We start from the raw sequence: 14,456 nt of genomic DNA on the forward strand, positions 1-14,456 counted from the left end.
AGAAAAATCAATAATTTTGACCCATACAATGTATTTTTGGCTATTGCTACAAATATAACCCAGCGACTTAAGACTGGTTTTGTGCTCCAGGGTCACATATATAGTAGAATGATATATAAAGAAGTCACATATGCTCACTGTATTTGCATTTATTTGATCAAAACACGATTTATTACAATGTATGGTCACACTTTATTTTAAAGGGGTCATATGATGCTGCTAAAAAGAACATTATTTTGTGTATTTGGTATCTCTTTGGATTTGATACTTTAGTGTTTGCAACTTTACAGATCTTCTTTATGCACCAAGAGCTTGTAACAGTCCAAAGAGAAAGGAAAAATTTAAATTGCATCATATGACCCCTTTAAGGTTAAATTCTCGCTATTAACAAACCATTAACTACGACTTTTGCCTCAGTAAGCTCCTAATTTGCTGCTTATTAATAGGTAGTATAAGGTAGTTGTTTAGGAATTGGGTAGGATTAGGGATGTAGAATATGGCCATGCAAAATATAAGCATTAATATACAGACAATATGTTAATAATAGGAGAGAATTGGTCCCTATACTAAAGTGTTACCCAATATATGAATATATTTTAAAATGCAATATATTCCTGTGATGCAAAGCTAGATTTTCAGCATCATTACTCCAGTCTTCAGTGTCACATGATCCTTCAGAAATCATTCTAATATGCTGATTTGCTGCTCAGAAAACATTTCTCATGATCAACGTTTACAACAGTTGTGAGGCTTAATATTTTTATGGAAATATTTGTTGTGGATAATGTTGAGACTCTCCTCTACCTGTGTGCCAAACTTCACAACTTTTTCTGTTTTATTACCATACTTTTCCACTCATGTTTTCATTACTTCACAATGGCATTTATCACAGCTACTGAATAGAGTAGGAAAAACAGCCTATTTAATTTAAACTTACAAAACAACAATTACTACAGTTGTAGAATTTGGCACATTTAATAACCTAACTAGAAAATGGCACTTTTTTGGCTCTGTAGACACTGAATTGAATAAGTGCTTGTTCAGAGAATGAGAGAGATGGTACAACAATAACCCAGGGCACCAGGCTAATGATGTGCAGACGCAATCTAAATGAGGAAATAAGTAGAGTTATCAACAGGGAAACATCTGCTCGCACAGGCCAGACGGGTTCAAAGACACGCATGCTTATGGAAGAAAGTGTTACTACAGAGATTTGTCTCTTTAGGAGCCATCGCTTTGGGTTTGGTGGGAAAACACACACCTTCAAACACGCAGCAGCTTGGACAACGTTATCAGCTCATTGCAGGGCCAAAATCAACAGTATCTCTGACAGGGAACACTGAGTTTTTAAACTGATGCAACAGACGGAGAAAGGAAAAATAAAGAGAAGGGAAGCGACGAAATCTGATGTGCTTCGGCTTGCAAGGGAAATGATGAATAAGACTTTTTGGAGATAACCATCAAATGCTTATCTCAGTCTTACTATGCAAAACTGACCACAATGTATCGTGTTTCAGTCCAGAGATGGATGGCCTATGTGGAGCTTTTGAAGAGCGTTCAATGTACATCAATTATTCAGCTGACTGAGTAAGCATGTTTTTCATTAGAGATGCACAGCTTTATGAAAACTGGACAAAAAATCTTATGTTTCTTTAGAAGAAGAGCTTCACATTACAAATCTGGTGAAATGCAGCGATGCATGAAGTGCGTATGGAGCAGTGGTTACATGAACTGAGCTGCTCTGTGGCCTTGAAAACAGTTAGCATGATCTTCTGTTGGTATTACTGGGCTCAAACGATGTTGTTGTTTTTTGTGCAACTACAAGCTATACCAAACACTGTAATCTGTTAGTATTCCTGTTCATCTCAATCATCTAAATTCATCTCTCAGTATGTGTCCTGAAATCTACAGTCTTTCCTTATACAAACCACTGAGCATTTTCACCTGAGCTGTAAATGTCAAATGACTAATCACACTATACTTACAGGAAATGACATCATGACAAGGATGTCTGGCTGTTGGCACCACAAGAACATAAACCCTTCACTAGTGGCTGTAACCTGTGACGTCAAAGGCTGCAGGCAGGGAAATATATAAAGTCCACAGGGTTGTTTACCTAAGATGTGGTTAAGCTGGTCCAGATAGTGTTTCCCAGGGAAGATGGGTCTATTCGAAAGCATCTCAGCCAGAATACAACCGACCGACCATATATCAATGGACTTAGTGTAACCCTGAGAGATAGAGAGGCACATACATGAAGAGATTGTTCATTGATATAGCTATTAACTTTTAAGCAAAAAATGTTTTTATCATGCATTTTTTTGGTACTGGAATTTTCTGGGTGGTGCGTATCATAGTAATACCATGGTTGTCTTAAAAGTTAAAAATAAAGGTTGCATAGAGCAACCAAACACACACTTGAGACAATAATGGAATAACTCCAGGATTAGACTTAATCTGTGTTTGAGTGATCAGGCCAACAAACTTTGAAAGATCAAGACTGCTTCCTCACCTTAGAATTGAGCATAATCTCTGGTGCGCGGTACCAACGCGTGGCTACATACTCCGTCAGGAAGCCGGTGTGGTCATGGTCTGGATCGGCCACCCGGGCAAGCCCAAAATCACAGATCTGTGGGGGGGTGGGAGGGGGGGATAAAACAGAAGTTACAGAGATTTGTGAGTATCCAGCAATGTCCAAGATGAGTCTGCCATAACTTTGCTTTAATAAAACATGGTATGGTGGCAATGGAGTTAAAAGGTGATGGTTATAAAAATACAAGGACTATGTCTGCAACAGCAGAAAAGTTTCAAAACAATTTGAAAAATTAAAAACAATTGGAAGAAAAAAAATATAAATGTATAAACTAAATTATAAGTAATTTAAAGTAAAAAATACACATTTTAAGAAATACTTCATCAAATACATAAATACTTATACAAAAATGCTTACACAAATACATATTTCATTTTAATTTAATTTAAAACTATGTACATCAGTTAAACTTTGTTTTTATATTATTATAGTTAAACTAAAACCAAAAAAAAAATTTCTGTTACTTGAAATAAATGTTAACTAAAATAAAACATTTTTAAAAATTCAGCTAGTTTCCAAGACATTATTTCGCATTTTCATTTAGTTTAAGTTGATGTACTAAAATAAAAATTCTATAAAAATTAACTATACAGGTTATTTTTCTTATAGTAACTATGTTGTGGCATTGTGTGCGTGTTGTTTTTAAGAAAACTGAAATAAAGAGATTAAAAACAAATTAACTGCCATAGAACAAATTGTAATAAACAGTTTTTCTAAGGGGTTAATATCTAAAATATATAATGCTCTGGTTAATTCATGTACGTCCTCTTTAGAAAGTTTGAAGAGCGTGTGGGAAAAAGATTTAGGTCACGGAATTGATAATACGGATTGGTCCGTCATATGTAACAATTTGTTCTCTAAATGTACTTCATTGGGGATTCACGAACTCAATTATAAATTCATTAACAGAGTTTACCTTACACATTTACGTTTAAAAAAGATTTACAGAAACTCCTCTGATCTTTGTTTTAATTGCAAAAAACGCAAAAGGAACATTCCTTCACTGCTTCTGGTATTGTGACAGAATCTTTTCTTTTTGGACTAAAGTACATAATTTTTTACAAAGTCTTTTCAAGTTGAAATTTTGTTTTTCTCTGGAATTGTATGTGTTATACAGTGGAGTGGAGACTGTGTTTGACTTCCAAACCAAACAACTGTTTCTAATTTTGGTTTATCTGGCAAAGAAATGTATATTGTTACTGTGGTCATCTCCTCAAGTACCCTCTTTTAAAATGTGGTTGTCTCAAATATCTACGTTACTTCCACTTGAGAAACTCACCTTTGATATACATCAAAAGTCTAATGATTTTTGGCAGATATGGACACCTCTCTGGTGCTACATTAACAACCTCTCTTGATCTTCTATTCTATGGTGCATATTTAGCCTCTAGCCCGACTGTATTAACTTTTCTACCTGATTGTATGCTTCTTATTGTTTTCCATTGTATAGCTGAGACTGTATCTGTATGTTTATGTGCATTAGAATAACCGACTAATAAAAAAAAATTGTTAAAATTAAAAAAAAAAATTAACTATACAGACTTTTAAAAAACAACAAAAACTAATAAAAATGACAAAAACTATTTATTTAAAATTATTGCACTCTTATTCTCTGCACTCCATTTGGATGACTAGCTGGACAAGCTGTTTTGTAAAATGGAATAAGTTTATATATATATGCAGAGGTGTGAAGTAATGAATTACAAATACTCACGTTACAGTAATTAAGCATATAAAATATGTGACCATAGACCACAATACCAGTCATAAGGGTCAATTTTTCGAAATTGAGATTTATACAACACATGTAAGCTGAATAAATAAGCTTTCCATTGATGTATGGTTTGTTAGGATAGGACAATATTTGGCCGAGATACATCAATAATTTTGACCCATACAATGTATTTTTGGCTATTGCTACAAATTTACCCATGCTACTTATGACTGGTTTTGTGGTCCAGGGTCACATATTTGTAAAACTCACAGAAATTACATTAGAAATTAAAATTGAAGTTATGTGCTTTGTTGTAAAGCCGACAGGTGCAGCATTCCGAAAACATTGTTTTTCAATTCCATTTGGTGGCACAGAAATGACACACTTCACCTTAAATGGGTTTAAAATGACATGACGCAGTGTACTTCACCTTGAGGTCGCAAGTAGTGTTGAGCAACAGGTTAGATGGCTTCAGGTCTCTGTGGAGAACGTTTGCCGAGTGGATGTACTTCAGGCCGCGCAAGATCTGGTACAGGAAGTAACAGATGTGGTCATTGCTCAAGTGCTGCGTCTTCAACAGCTTGTACAAGTCCGTCTCCATCAGATCCTGTACAATGTAGCTATAGTTCGCCAACGTCAAGGTCAAACACAAAGCATGGGGTTAAGAAAACAGAAATCATGTAAGAACTGACAAAAGCTTGTTGAAGTTCATGCTACCTTCAAACACTTAGAGTGGGCAGCCATACTTTTATTCAGCAAGGGGATGCATTAAATTGATCAAAACTGACTGTTAAGATACTTATAATCTTACATATAATGAGAGTCGTGTCATATAATACCCGTGGTTTGCGTTTGGGTCAAACTGCGACGGATAAGGCTCGACGGCTCGTTGTTGACAAACTGTTTGAGAACACAGACATTTTATGTGTACAGGAAACTTTCCTTCCGAAACAAGATCTGGACAAACTTAACTCTGTCAATAGTGTCTTTCACGGGGTGGGAGAGTCCACAACAGACTTGAGTTTGGGGTTTGTGCATGGTAGAATATCTGGTGGAGTGGCCATTATGTGGCATATGAAATATGATCCTGTAATCACAGTGATTAGATTGAATGTTGATTGGTGTATAGGAATAAAAGTAGCCATCGACAATAATGTTTTTATTATTTTAAATGTTTATATACCTTATGAATGTCCTGGTAATGAGGATGAATTTATTCAAAGGCTTGCTTTTATATGCTGTGACATCCCAGTTTGGGCTGTGCATGCACTTGTGGGGTGTGTGTTTTAGGTGTCGCTTGGAGGGGGTGTGGCTTGCACACCTGACACTTGTTGGACGCAGAGTTTAAGAGTGCCTGGCGTGTTGGTGCGGGGCGGTTGGTTTGGGAGATCGTCTCCTGCGTGGAGCTCGACGGTCTGTGTTGTGCTGTGTGTCCCAGCCGACGCTGGCTCGTTCCTTCGTTTATGCTACATTTATGTTATATTTTGTTGTGTTAAAATAAATGTTTTGTTAAGTATTGTTGCGTCTGGACTCCTCTTTGTTGCAGCCTAAGAGCCGGCTGTAACAAATGGGGGCTCGTCCGTAGAGGTTGAAAATATTGTGTTAGTTACGTTATTCGTTTTGTTTTGATTATAGTGCTTAGGGTAAAGAAAATCGGGATTTTGTGGGAGGCAGGCGCAATTTATTCACGTTTCTTCATGGGTAAGTTGAGTTTGTGATCGGTAGATTACAAGATGAGGTTCTATTCATTCCTCTTTTTGGGGTTAGTAATATTTAGGGTTTGTTATTTTGGTTTGTTATTTTTGTGCAGACTCCTGGGTTGAGTACACTGCCGTGGTTTGTGAATTGGACTGATTTGTCCGATTCACTACCAGCGGTATTTTAGTGTTTAAAGGCGCTCGACTCTTGGGAGTTGCATGAAGATTATAGTTTAGATTTAGGTAGAATAGTGGGGGAACGGGGAGTAGTTAGGAAGGGGATTTATGAATGAATTCTCATCTGTATTGACCGTTGTGATAATTATTGCATATGAATTTATGTGATTTGGGGTTTTTGAGTTGGTGTCATATTGGTAAGGATGGCATCTGTTGAAGACTTTATTAAAACTCCGTCGGAGACTTTATTGAATTTGTTGTCCAAAGCCCAATTGTGGGAGCTTATAGAATATTATGGGATTGGAGAATTAGACAAACGGGTAAAAAAAGAATGATTTGAAAGCGATTTTGAAAGAAGTTGGGTGAAAAGAAAATTCTGTCGGTCGGAAAGGGCACTCCATTGGAGTTAAAGGAATCAGTAGACATTTTTTCAGGTTTATCATTTGACCAAAAGAAAGAAATTTTGGAAATGCAACAAATGCATGATAGGGAGATGGCTAAAGTAGTTAAAGAACATGAGGTTGAGTTGGAAAAGATAAAAATGGATGAAGTACTTAAAAGACGTGAGATTGAATTATGGCAACTTAAAAATACTCAACAGTTGGAAGCTGAAAAATTGTCAAGAGAGTTTGAGTTGCAAGTTCAACGGTTAAAGTTAATTGGGGAAGGTAAATTAATTCCTGATGGTGCACCATCGAATGAAAATAGATCGCGTACATTTGATGTGGTGAGTAATTTAAAATTACTTCCTAAGTTTAATGAGCGCGACCCAGATGTTTTTTTCTCATTGTTTGAGAGTATAGCAGAGGAACGGAATTGGCCTGTTGCGGATCGGGTAGTGATGCTTCAAAGTGTTATTACGGGTAGAGCTCAAGAGGCCTTTATGGCGCTGGCAGTAGAAGATCAAAAAGATTATGATAAAGTTAAGTCTACCATTTTGAAAGTGTATGAATTAGTTCCGGAGGCGTATCGTCAGCGTTTCAGAAATTGGCGGAGAGGAGAACGTCAAACTCATGTAGAAGTAGGAAGAGAACTGACTACGCATTTTGATCGGTGGTGCGCCGCCTCTAATGTAAGCACTTTTGAGGAATTGCGAGATTTGGTCCCGTTGGAACAATTTCGAAACATCGTCACTGACAACGTTGCAACTTATATAAATTAAAATAAGCCTACCACTGTCGCAAAAGCCGCCGTGTTGGCAGATGAGTTTATTTTGACCCATAAAAGTGGATTCGTTGGTCGTGAGGCTGCAGACCTTATCAGTTCCCTTGCACAGAGTTAATTTGAAATCGGAGTTGGTCGAAGGAGAGGTAACTCTTGGAGTGTGCCCCTCTTTACCCGTGAAGGGTGTTTCGGTAATTCTGTGAAATAATTTGGCAGGGGGGCGAGTATGGCGGGATATTCTTCCTCCACCGGTAGTTTATTTTGCTCCGTTGAAAGAGCAAATTGATGAATTGGTTCAAGAGTTCCCTGAGGTGTTTGTTTCCTGTGCTGTGATGCTGGGCTGTACTCCTACTCCGTTATGAGTTTTGGGCTGCGGAACGCGCCGGCAACCTTTCAAAGGTTGATGAATCACATCGTTTTTGGGTTGGAGGGGTGTGCTGTCTATTTGGATGACGTGATTCTTTTTGGCGACACTTGGGAGCAGCATCTTCGGCGGTTGCGGGCATTGTTTGAGCGTTTAGCCGAAGCACACCTGACAGTGAACCTGTTGAAATGTGAATTTGCCCAAGCTACAGTGAAGTATCTGGGTAAGGAGGTGGGGCAGGGCGTGGTTCGTCCTCTTCAAGCAAAGGTGTTGGCCATTGAACGATTTCCTCCTCCAGTTACTAAAAAAAGAGTTAATGCGTTTTTTGGGTCTCGTTGGTTATTATCGAAGTTTTTGTTCAAATTTTTCTACAGTTGTTTCGCCGTTGACTGATTTGTTAAAAGGCTCTACAAAGTTTGATTGGACTCTTAATTGTCAAAGGGCTTTTGACAATGTGAAAATGTTGTTAGGGACAGCTCCAGTCCTTATGTCGCCCAGGTTTGATCGACCTTTTAAAGTCCAGGTCGATGCAAGTCAGACAGGAACCGGCGCCGTTTTGTTGCAAACAGACGAGGGTGGATTGGAGCGCCCTGTATGCTTCTTTTCTCGAAAATTTAATAAACATCAGAGAAATTCTGTGATCGAAAAAGAAGCTTTAGCCTTGATTTGGGCGCTCCAACACTTTGATGTTTATGTCGGGGGAGGTGCAGAGGTGATGGTATACTCTGATCATAACCCCCTGACATTTTTGCATTCATTGCAGAGTCCTAATCAGCGGTTGATGCGGTGGGTTCTATTTTTGCAACCGTATAATTTGAACATTCAGCATATCAGAGGAGTTGACAACGTTATAGCTGATGCGTTGTCCCGTACTTTTTCGCTGTCTGGTACCGACTGATTCTTTTTGCTGTCCGCTCTTGACTGTATATATATATATATATATACACACACACACACTGATTTTAAATTATAATATTTCACAGTATTACTGTTTTTACTGTAATACTTTAATGACCCCCAAATATTGAACAACAGTGTATATTCTAAAAGTTTACCTTTTTAAGTATGATTTATTGCTCAAAAGCACAAAACTGTAAATGGAATATCTATGGAACTAGAATGGTTTCGTGGAATCAGAATTAATAATCAAATAGTTCACAAGTGCCATGCCTATTAGCAATCCTAAGTATTAAATCTTCGTTTTCTTAGGTTGTGAGAAAAAAAATAAATAAAAATACCAGCAACAAAAACTACAAGCCTTTTGCTATGTTCTGTATTAATTTCGGTAGAAAAAAAAACTGTGGCCTTTTAAGATCTTGTGTTTCTACTCCCTTTAACCGCAGCTCTGGCATGACGCTAAACACATTAGAGCAACACAGCGATTAGATCATACAAAACTACTCTCACTATCCACACGCCTACCGACTATTGATTTTGATCCTAAAATTAACTCTTTACTAGAGATTTTTGCATTGTCTCAGCCTACACAGTTGGAAAAGAGCATTGTTTGTGCCAGAGGCCGCATTTTCAGCCTGAACATGAACAGTTAGGAAGCTGAACTGAAAAAATTGAATGAATTCGAATTTAAAAATTTAATATTCGGTTTGTCTCTCTTTTTGCGTTAATGATGGCAGGACACAAACTGATGAACATAAAACCTGACCATGTTCTCCAGCATGAAAAAAAAAACATCTTTAACTTCAATGGAAGAACATCTGACTGTCTAGGTGACATGATCAATGTCACCAATGTACCTAAAACATAGTACAGAATTACAAATATGTCTTTCCTTTGTTTCAAAATCCTACATTTATTTCCAGGCTAAAATACAAATAAAAAGGATACACGTCTTTCATCTGGTCGATGGTGGGAGTGCGGATAATGTCGTTGATGCTGATGATGTTCTCGTGCTTGAAGCGGAGCAGGATTTTAATCTCACGGAGTGTGCGCTGACAGTATGTCTGGTGCTCAAACGGACTGATTTTCTTTATCGCCACACGCACTTTATTATCACGATCATATGCCGAGCTGAAACAGAGATGCAAAAAAAAAAAAAAAAAAAACATCATCAGATCAAACATCTTTTTTTTCTGGGTTACAAAACACTGTCATGTAGCTTTGTCATTATTATTCATTATTCAAAATATAAAAGAAAACCACACAAACCATATCAAATGTATACCAAGTGACTCAAAGATATCAAGTACACAATATAAGAAGTTTAATACAATGTGAATGCAGATGGGCCTTTCAATTATGGGCACTTTTCTGTGGACCTTTAGAAAAGCGGCTTTAAAACACTTCACATAGAAATATATAATATGGAAAGACTGACATTCAAGAGGAGATTGCAAGGAGTATCTTTTGAAAGGCACTGGTGAAAATGGACTACAAGTGTATATAAGTGTATAAGTCAAAACAAAGGGAAGAGCAAGATATATGCTCGTGAATGAGGGGAATAGGAATATACACCTTTGTAAGCATATCCAAATGTGACCCTGGAGCACAAAACCAGTCTTAAGTCGCTGGGGTATATTTGTAGCAATAGTCAAAAATACAACGCCGTTCTCAAGCCCTCTGGCCTCCGCTCACTCTAGCCCGCCGTGTGTTTCACTGTGAAAGCGAAACTACTTTGTTTGGCCTTCCAAAAGAGGACACGACTAGAAATCAGTGGTTAAGTTGTATTTACAACACTGTTCCAGAACACTTCAACCCAAATATTCAGATGTGTGCAGCACATTTTATGGAGCTCTGTTTCCTGATCCTGGAAGAGTAGACTACAATGCAGGCTGTTCTGACTCACAGACTGGAAGTACGTTTTCATTTAAAGGACTGATGCCACTGATGATTCAAATGCGAGTTTTGAGCAGTGTAGAGTAGTGCTTGTTTGTCATTTTTCCGATCACAAATGCAGACATGGTTTTATGTTTACGCGGCGCGATGCAACGCAACGCGTAAAAAGACAGTATAAGTAATTATAATCAGTAATTATGTCCTCACTGTATGCAACAAATGCTTAATGTTTTTGTCTCGTCGCTCTGGCCTGACAGGGCATCACAGTATGGTAGGGGCGTAACATTTCTGTCACACGCTTGAGGTATTCGGCCAATCACAACGCACTGGATAGCTGGCCAATCAGAGCACACCTCGCTTTTCAGAACGATGAGCTTTGTAAAAATCGATGCGTTTCAGAAAGGCGGGGCATAGAGGAGAAACAATAATGTACAGTATGTGGAAAATACTGTTGTATTTTTTACCTTAAACCGCATAAACACATTTCATTACAAACCACATCAGACTTTTCAGACACGCACTCCAACTTCACCTCAGCGCTAGCGCTAGTCAAACAAGCGCAGAGACGTACAGGTGACGAGGAGCTTCAGTAGAACAACAGTGAACTGCGCTCAGATGAGATGTTGTCAGGCCATATGTCAGTAAAAACGAATTTTCCTGTCCTTTCAGCCGTTATACTGTGCTCATAGTGCATGCTCTTTAATTGTATGCGCAAATATGGCAGTGCACTCTGTAGCCTGTATATTAAAGTGCGAATGAAACTACGAGCATGCACGTCAGATCTGCGTTACGTTCAGCAGTGGTAGCTCTTAAAGTAATACCAGCCAAATAACCTAATAACCAGCTGCTGTGATGTCTGTTAATCAAAAGAACAAAAGAAAACAAGAGGAAATCAATAACTTTTGTAGCTTAAAGGATTCATCTGTGTTTAATTTAGAATTTAGTGTTTGATAACTTTATGGTTAGGCTACATATTAGGGAAAAAAAGAACAATTTCATAGAGACATCAGTAGTATTGGTATTAGTGATACTCGCCTTCAGTCACAAAAAAAGATGCCATTAAACAAATGTTAAAAATATACTCTTTATGTTGTTTCCACAGTAATTTAAAGATTGAATGTGAAAGTGTTGCAATATAAAAACTTTAATGTTAGGTGGGATTAAGCGTGATTAAGTTAATTTTTAATAGATTGACAGCACTAGTTTACACATATACATATATATATACACACACACACGTACAAAATAAAGTTAAAAAAACACTTTACTTTTTTTAAAATCACTTCTAACCTTTTGCTTAGACGTTTCTAAAGCTTATCTGTGCCACTCTTCTTCACACATGAGGTTCGTGAATGCAAAGAACTTGACAGATACAATAAGCGTGATTAATTAAGTTAATTTTTAATAGATTGACAGCACTAGTTTACACATATACATATACACACACACACGTACAAAATAAAGTTAAAAAAACACTTTACTTTTTTTAAAATCACTTCTAACCTTTTGCTTAGACGTTTCTAAAGCTTATCTGTGCCACTCTTCTTCACACATGAGGTTCGTGAATGCAAAGAACTTGACAGATACAATCTCATCTGACCGTAACCATGAGCTGAACTCTCTGCACTGCTGACACACTGTTAATGCCAAATCTGTGTCAGGTGCACCAATAATGCAGCATCTGCACCATTTTCTCTTGCGCAGCAGAAACACGGTCATCAAGCAGGTCACAATTTATGACAAGTTTTTTTTGTTGATGCCAAATTTCAATTTGTGCAATTTGACAAGTTCAAAGATCACGGATCAAGCATCTGGCTGGCACCTTGCACAAAACACTCTAAAAATTACGCAGAGGTGAAGAAAGACCATGAAAGCGAGAGGTGAGAGAGAGAGAAGCAGAGATGGAGGGACACAGCAAAACAGCAGGGAAAAAAGGAAAAGGAGAGAGAGAGAGACATGGTTTCCACGGAGACGGACAGGCGAGACTTTGCGGTTAGGAGTTATGCAACAGGCTGTTGCCATGGTAATGTGAAGGAGGGGGGCGAAGACAGGCTGAACGTTGGTAGTGAATTTACACAATGCTCTGACAATGCCAGATACCCTCAGTGCAAAAGAGGGAGGAAAAAGACGCTCCAATGGCGTACCAAATAATAAAGATGTCTATAAATAAAGCTAGGGCTGCATGAAAACTGAAGGGAATGAATGCTGCATGTGAACATCCTGAAGACTGAAAATCAGCACAGTAACAAGCACAGATGTAAAACACCAAAAAAACTCCCTACTTTAGTGTTGCTTGTGTGTAAACCCTCAGTGTGGCATCAGCAAAGTGTAGCTGAAGGTCTATGTGAAACAATCGGATAAGAGGGCAAAAGGAAACCACTCAAACAAGGCTTCAGCACGGCCGTTTAAACTTATGAAGACCATGATTTGGGTAAAGCTCATGAATCCTGTCAAGAACATGTTTAAGTTCAAAACAAATTAAAATAAAACCAAAAACAAAATTTAGTTTACCATTAGACTATTAAAAATGTTTGCATCATGATTAATTAGGACAATTTCTTCACTCCAAATTCTCATTAACATTTTTTTATTTTTATTTATAGGTTCATATTTTATTTAAATAAAATGCGCAAATAATAAAAATCATAGTGAAGTGAATCATAACCCAGGCATGTTTTTGGTTTTGTAAGATACCCATTTAGACACGTTATGCAATATAGCATTATATGTGTTTGACATGTCTATTTGTGCATCCACAAGCAGGCTTCTCATGCTTAAAGAAAACAGAGATGCTTCTATTTCAATGTACCTTCTGAGGGTGAACGCACTGCTGGACCGCAACCGTGCGCAGTGTGCACGCTTTATTAATCCGTTAACATGAGCGCGGAAAAAATACGTATCATATACGCACCGCAAACGGAGTAATGTGAACCTGGCATTATGTGTGCGCGCTGCGAGTGTGAATCAGGAGAGCGCGCGGGCGCTGAATGGTTAAACACTGGCAAGAATTAAAAAGTAATGCAATTTATAAACTTTAGTGACGATGTGACACTGCCTCGATTGTGCAAGTGACAATTCCTGTGTCAATTGTGCAGTGTGCAGCTCGCTTATAGATAGATGCGATGTGGTGATTTGAAGCCATTTGCGCATTTTGAGAGAGAGAGAGCGCGCACGCGCGGTGATTCACTCACGCTGTTTGTGAAATTACGTCTCACACAAGGTTTTCAAATTACTTTATAAAAGTTATTTAATGAAGAAATATGAAGGTGAGTACCTCACTTTCAGCATTATAATTATTTCACCCGCGCCGGACAGAGACTGAGATGGTGCCGCTGCATGTTGTGCCAAACCTCTCACGGCAGCGTCATCAGCTTGAGATCGTTTTTTTTAGATCGGCCTTTTTGGAGACTGCCGATCAGTCGTGCTAACGTGATTATCGGCCGATAGTGATCGGTAGCCGATCAATCGGAGCACACCTAAAATGTAATATTTTTTTATTTTTTATTTAAGAGTAATGAGATTGAGATTATTTGCATTAAAGTAATGAGAACGGATACAAACCGAACAAATAATTAACATCAATAAAAATAAATGTAATAATTAAATACGTAGACCATTAAAATAATTTACATTATGACAATTTCATGACTATTTAGCACATTTCTTCGCCTGAATTTCTCCTTACCATAACAGGTCCAGAAGTTATTTTTGACTGTATTTTATTAAAATCATCATGCACTAAAAGGCAAATATTAAAATGCATAAATACCTCATAACAGAGTCATGTTACAGTAATGAGAAAGATAACTTGCATTACGCTTCTGCATCAATTCTCTTGCACAGCAACATGGTCATCAGGCAGTACAACAGATTTTTGTCATGCTACTTTTACATTTGTAATGAAAATAATTTACTTGATTGTCATAAGAATGACGTCGCAATGCTAAAAAAAAA

The 14,456-nt window shown here is 37.7% G+C and overlaps 1 protein-coding gene across 1 annotated transcript in view; it reads right to left on the minus strand.

The window, feature by feature from the left end:
* Positions 1–14,456, minus strand: part of mapk1 (mitogen-activated protein kinase 1) — a 40,496-nt gene that overhangs the window by 7,216 nt on the left and 18,824 nt on the right. Inside the window, exons 2-5 of the mRNA XM_016507529.1 lie at positions 9,555–9,737; positions 4,738–4,927; positions 2,513–2,629; positions 2,117–2,231 (exon numbers count right to left, since the gene is read on the minus strand). Coding sequence (XP_016363015.1) covers positions 2,117–2,231; positions 2,513–2,629; positions 4,738–4,927; positions 9,555–9,737 — 605 coding nt within the window. The remainder of the gene's footprint in view (positions 1–2,116; positions 2,232–2,512; positions 2,630–4,737; positions 4,928–9,554; positions 9,738–14,456) is intronic.

This window comes from Sinocyclocheilus anshuiensis, unplaced genomic scaffold (assembly GCF_001515605.1).
Source record: "Sinocyclocheilus anshuiensis isolate Anshui unplaced genomic scaffold, SAMN03320099.WGS_v1.1 scaffold117, whole genome shotgun sequence".
Classification (NCBI taxonomy): domain Eukaryota; kingdom Metazoa; phylum Chordata; class Actinopteri; order Cypriniformes; family Cyprinidae; genus Sinocyclocheilus; species Sinocyclocheilus anshuiensis.